General features: G+C 30.5%; 1 protein-coding gene across 1 annotated transcript; it reads right to left on the bottom strand.

Moving 5' to 3' along the window:
• Positions 1–849: 849 nt before the first annotated feature.
• LOC121128368 (uncharacterized) lies at positions 850–5,678 on the bottom strand. The gene is made up of 24 exons (XM_040723950.2): positions 5,486–5,678; positions 5,224–5,420; positions 5,117–5,170; positions 3,879–3,896; positions 3,783–3,815; positions 3,065–3,100; positions 2,962–2,997; positions 2,859–2,894; positions 2,756–2,791; positions 2,652–2,687; positions 2,549–2,584; positions 2,446–2,481; positions 2,344–2,379; positions 2,245–2,280; positions 2,083–2,118; positions 1,986–2,021; positions 1,883–1,918; positions 1,778–1,813; positions 1,675–1,710; positions 1,572–1,607; positions 1,469–1,504; positions 1,091–1,126; positions 1,002–1,028; positions 850–942 (listed from the first exon to the last, which is right to left on the bottom strand). The coding sequence occupies exons 1-24, from the start codon at positions 5,559–5,561 to the stop codon at positions 850–852; spliced, it is 1,110 nt and encodes a 369-aa protein (XP_040579884.1). The 5' UTR covers positions 5,562–5,678.
• Positions 5,679–6,580: the final 902 nt, after the last annotated feature.

Below are 6,580 nucleotides of genomic sequence, written 5' to 3'. Positions count from 1 at the left end.
CAATTCCACTACAGTCTGGAAAAGAGGTCCAAAGAATCAATTTGGACTGGTCATGGGACTGAACTGGACCAAATATAAGGACCGACACAACTAAAGGTGGAACTATCATTCGGACATAACTTATCTCTATCTTTGCTTATGAAAATCTTTTAAAATATTGCCTTGTGGATCACTGGCGAGTGTTTTTTTTTTACAAAAACTAAAACGCGTTTTATCACAAAATCTCTAATTTTGAAGAAAAAACGGGACCCTGATTGTTTAAAAGCAAAACCTGGAAAGTCCAAAAAATCAAAAGCCTAAAAATAAGTTTTCATGTATCCAGAGCCAGTGGATTTTTGACGCCCTACCCCCACTAACAATAAAAAGCTGCGTAAATATGGTGTCAACAACACAGTTTCCGAAGCTCTTGCATACGAATAAGTACTTATATTTTGAACACTTACGTCATATGGATGATATCCGGCGAATTGCTAAAATGTAATTTATAAAAAAATAGTTGTTAGTTTGGCGTGTCATTCAAAAGATTTTTCGACAAACTTACTCCATTTGCAAATCCACCATAATACTGTTCATATAAGCAGAAATAATTTAGAAATGTCTTAATCAATGTGTGGTACTTGATGACTTACAGAATGAGGATAGGCTCCTTGATATCCACAAAACTCTATAAAGAAACAAATATAAATATATGAACAATTAGGAAATAAATATGGAGCGAATTACCACATAAGGATAACCACCATATCCATAAACCTCCTATGATGAATCAATAATATACTCAAAAACATCAGTTCATAAAATGTATTCCTCAAAACTTACTCCATAGGGATGTCCGTAATAGCCATAGTTCTATTTAAAAAAAAAAGAAATAAAACCCTTTGTATACAGCAAACATACAAATACATACATGAGAGGGTAAACTGATTGATAACCACCATAATACTGAAAGGTTTAAGTATAATTAGTTTGCATTTAGTTGAAGTAATATTTTTGGTTCTTACTCCGTAGGGATAGTAATCGCCATAGCTCTATTGAATGGTAAAGAATGGTTAGATACGTAAATTGAATTGATATTTAATTGTGATCTTACTCCATGAGAATATTGGTGTCCATATCCCAAGGCAGCCTAAATTGAAAGGAAGGATTACAAACACCATTTTTTTGAAGGGCTTAAAATTTTACAATTTAACAATTTATAAATAAAGTTATTTTTTTACTAAAGATATTTTGGATTTTCTGTTATATAAATTAATTATTTTGAATTTCTTTTATTTCAATAAAATTAATTTTTCTAATTAGATTTTTTTTTTTTTTTTTTTTTTGAATGCACCATTTCTCCTTTAGAAAATCGAAAAATCAACAAATTTATCGAAAAAAGATTCCGTGCATGATATAAAAAAAGAGACATATCCGGGAAAAGAGACAAGTTGGACACTCTATATATGTAGATAGTTAATTATAAACTTACTCCATTAGAATATTGGTGTCCATATCCTAACGCCCCCTATAAGGAAGGCAAAGATTCCAATTACCAATTACATTATTGAAAAGATTGTAAATTATTTTCTTACTCCATGAGAATATTGATGCCCATATCCTGACGCACCCTTTAAGGAAAGCAAATATCACGATTACCAATTACTTATTTATTGGGATTGTTTATTATAAGCTTACTCCATGAGAATATTGATGTCCATACCCTAACGCACCCTACAAGAAAAGTGCATATCCCAAATTGATATTCCGTATGTAAAGAGATTGTTACTGATAAACTTACGCCATGAGAATATTGTTGCCCATATCCTGCCACACCCTATAGGACAAGCAAAGATTTCAAATTACATATATAAATACATCAAGAGATTGTTAGTAATAAACTTACTCCATGCGAATATTGGTGTCCATATCCTGAAGCACCCTACAAAGAAAGTAAATATTCCAATGAATAATTATTCCTTAATCGGGATTCTTAATTATAAGCTTACTCCAGTAGAATATTGGTGTCCGTGTCCTGCTGCACTCTATAAGTAAAGCAAAAGATCCCAATTAACTAATTAAAAAAGCTCGTTAATTATAAATTACTCCATGAGAATATTGGTGTCCATATCCTGACGCACCCTATAAGGAAAGCAAAAGATTCCGATTACCAATTATATAACAAAAATGACAAACGCACCCTTTAAAGAAAGCAAAGATTCCAATTACTAATTATATCATTAAAATGATTATTATAAATTATCTTACACCATGAGAATATTGTTTTCCATATCCCAATGAACCCTTTAAGAAAAGAAAATATATGAATTACCAATTATTTGTAGGGATTGCAAATTATAGGCTTACTCCATGAGAAAATTGCTGTCCATATCCTAACGCACCCTTTAAAGAAAGCAAAGATTCCAATTACTAATTATATCATTAAAAGATTATTATAAATTATCTTACACCATGAGAATATTGTTTTCCATATCCCGATGAACCCTTTAAGAAAAGAAAATATATAAATTACCAATTCTTTATTTGTAGGGATTGCAAATTATAGGCTTACTCCATGAGAAAGTTGCTGTCCATATCCTGATGCACCCTATAATGAAAGTAAATCTTCCAATTAATAATGATTCCTTTATTGGGATTCTTAATCATAAGCTTACTCCATGAGAATATTGGTGTCCATATCCCGACGCACCCTATAAGCAAGTCAAAGATCCCAGTTAACCGATTCCTTAGGAAGAGGAATTGTTAGTTATAAACTTACTCCATGTGAATATTGTTTTCCATATCCTGCTGCACCCTATAAGACAAGCAAAGATTACAAATAGCATTTATATACTGTAAGAGATGTTTAGTAATAAACTTACTCCATGCGAATATTGGTGTCCAAATCCTGAAGCTCCCTATAATAAATGCAAATATCACAATTACCATTTTTATATTTATAGGGATTGTTAATTATAAGCTTACCCCATGTGAATATTGTTTTCCATATCCCGACGCAGCCTATAAGAAAAGTAAATATTATAAATAACTAATCTTAACTTACAGATATTGTTAATTATTAGCTTACTCCATGAGAATATTGGTGTCCATACCCTGATGAACCCTATAAGGTAATCAAAACCTTATAGCTATTTTAATTTCGTTAATTATAAACATGCAAGTTTTTAGACTCAATCAAGGGTGATCTGCTTGTTTATTATTAAATACTGACTCCATGTAATCGTTACATGTCAGAATGGGGTAATTTTGAAACAGGTTTTGATTAGAGCTTTATATTATTATATTCAAGCCTTAACCATTCTCCTTCTCAAAATGAAGAAGTTTTGTGACTTGAAATGTTTTTAGTTTATAGGAGTGAAATGCCATAATACATTTATAACTCCCGGGATATAATTTTTAAAATATATCTTTTTTGGAGCACGTCATGGCATTTTTCCTTCTACAAACAAGAAACATTTGTGTTTAAATAACCTCTTCATATTTAAAAAAAAAAATTAATAATTGCCTTCTGAAATGATAATTTAGTTCAAAAAAAGAAGTTGATCATACTTGTTAGCTTTAATCTCATGAAAGTTACTAGCTGCCTTTATGTAATGTTTAATGGCTATATATCTGTTCACACTAAAATCTAAATATAAAAGTTAATTTAATGAAGGATCAGCCCATATTTCTTGATGTGTTAAATTATATTAGGTTTTTATAAAGGAGGTTTGTGTTTTTAAGTTACTTGGATTTAATTGACCTGTTCTTATAATATATGTACTACTCATTTAAATATCACTTACTCCATAGCTACCATAAACTTTTTTGCCGTAGCCCTAAATATATGGATAATTTGATGATATTTTCAATATCTTATGGTTAATATTTTTTATACTTACGCCAACGCTACCAAAGCTCTGTAAAGAAAGGAAAAATATATTTAAGTAAAAATAATGTATTTGCCTAATATCTAAATAGCGAGCAAATGTCTATGAACCGTATGCAATTGTTCATTTTTACTAATCTTGATACACGGCAAGTATTGCATGTATGGCATAGAGTGTGCATATTGCTCTAAATCCTGTTGTACAATTGGATCCCTAGTTCTCTTTACTATTCATTGAACTTATTCACATTACGAAGAGTTTAAGTAAAACTCTATGTCGAGGCTTTAGTTATACTTATAAAAATAGTGAAAAAAGTGGGTTGTCATATAGCTTTACATGGATATGAGGACAGTTTTACTGTTTATTAGATCTTTTGACTTGCACCCTCTTCAATTAGCATTTGATAATAAAATACTGTCAAAATTTAGAGTCCCTCCTCTTCCCTTTTTAGTTGCTCCACGCTCTTACAGTTTTAGAAGCCCTCTTTTAACCCATAAATATTATTCAAAATATATATTTGAACATATTACGAGGCGTTGTTGGGGTTAAATGTTGACTCACATGAGAATCATATTCTAAACAAGTTTTTTTTATATGGTATCGTTTGAAATTGAGCTCTGCACATGTTCTTGAGTCTACATTGTAAATATCTTCGTTGTCACTACAATGATTGACTTGCAACAGAAGATAAATCATGTACGTTTAGTGGGGGGGAAAGTTACTGATCTTATCTTTCAATTTACAGTGTTTTATTTATTTCTTTTTTTTAAATGACTCAAGTTCTGACTTGGACACGTGTTTAAGTCCAGTTTTGTGTCATTTCTTTTTATGAGCTCAGGCTTGATTGGAAAAATAAAGTCACAGACTTGACTCAGATTCAGGAACATATGAGAGAGTTGTACTTATTGGACTGAACTTTTTTCTAGTTCGATTACGTCTGGTTTCATGATAGATCCGAACTCATAAAAAGTTCCTTTAAGATCCTTCATGAGTGAACAGTGAGATACTTTTTAGTAATGGTGTCTTATAATTTCAAAAAAAGTATTTCTTTTAGAGGGGGTTTAGAGTACTTATGTATGCACATAGCTAGTATTCTTCATTAAACAATTAAAATTGACAGATTTGGGCCCTGTCTTTGAGTTTAAGGAATATTTTACAAACATATTCAAATCTTTAATTGTTTGTTAGTAATGTAGAGCCATATGAACGGAGGCTTCTTTTAAATAAATAAATATAAATTTGTTAATTACCGAATGAGCATTATTTCCAAAGGAAGAATGTCCACCACCGAATGAAGGCAAGCCCTGAAAAATAAATTGAATTGAATACAATATATTAAATATCCAGATCTAGTTACAAATTTTTTGGATGGACTCTCCTCCCCAAGACAGGCTTTGCTACATTCTTCTAAACTATCAAACTTATTATCATTCCCTTGACAACCTCCATATGTGAACTGTTCACAGGTTCCAACGTCCTTATTAAAAAAGTACTTTGTTAAGTTCTCCCCACATGAACCTTCATCTTTTGATAGCTGACATATCGATGAGGACGCTGAGATGCAAAGTTAAATCATTTGTCTAAATACTTGATATATTGATAGGGAAGTAAAAAAATACCTTGTCCAATGTCAACAAGAAGGAATCCAATGATGCAAGCCAATGCTTGATGTGTGAACCTGTGAATATGTGGCATGATGATCTTTCTTTATTTTTTGGTCAAAACTATATAGGGGATATTTCAATATTTGCTTTAAATGAGAGTTTCTTTATATAGAAGTATCTATGACCAGATCAGATTTGATACTTGCCAATCTTTAGATTTTTCAGATGACTTTAAACCTTTTTTAACTCATAATTCAAAAGTTAATTAACGTTTAATAGTTATAACTATCTCATTATTTTTATAAATTAGTTGTAAGTTCCTTTTTCTTATTCTTTAATTATAGCATCGTAAATTTTCTGTTACATAGGAAACAAAAAGAAGGACATAAATTTATAATAATTCAAGATGCGTCTTATGATATTTTTTATTATTTCGGAGAATTTCTTATAATATTCTTTGGTTTAACATTTTTTTTTTTTTTTCAAATTAGTCTATTTTAGTCAGTTATTAACAATAAAGGTAAATTATTACACAAAAAAATCAAATAAATAACGTAACAGGTTATGTTGAGTTGATAAAGTTCCGTTATATTATCATTAAACTATGAACATCTATTTGTTCTAATATTTTTCAAATGTAAAATTAGTTAATTCTCAAAAGAAACTTACATTACGTTCCCTTCATTTCAAAGAGATAGATTTTTTGACATAATAAATGTAGGAGAATTAGAACACGACGATCGTAGGATTCCTTTCTTCGACAATTCGTTGATTTCATCAAGTTTAAAATTGAAATTCTCACCATCTAAGTTGCGTGGTTTTGCAAGGAGGACCTTTCGTCTCAATAAGGGGTTTAGCTCTGTGAGCTGAATAAGTTTCAATGAAACTTTTCTTATCACAGACATCATTATATTTTCGTTTTGATTTCTTGAGTCTTCAATAGTTCTGTAATGAAGCATGGTTCATCTCGGAATAACTTTTTATTGAAAATTTCTATTCTAAATCTGAAATTATATACAAAATTTGCACCCAAAATTGGACGACCCCTTTGTACCAAAAATCGGGATCCACAGCCTTTAAATTCTTTAATGCGTCCACCTTTACTTCTGG

The sequence above is a fragment of the Lepeophtheirus salmonis genome, unplaced genomic scaffold (genome assembly GCF_016086655.4).
Source record: "Lepeophtheirus salmonis unplaced genomic scaffold, UVic_Lsal_1.4 unplaced_contig_14580_pilon, whole genome shotgun sequence".
NCBI classification, from domain to species: domain Eukaryota; kingdom Metazoa; phylum Arthropoda; class Copepoda; order Siphonostomatoida; family Caligidae; genus Lepeophtheirus; species Lepeophtheirus salmonis.
Note: the sequence above shows the minus strand (reverse complement) of the source record. Positions and strands in the feature narration are given on the sequence as shown.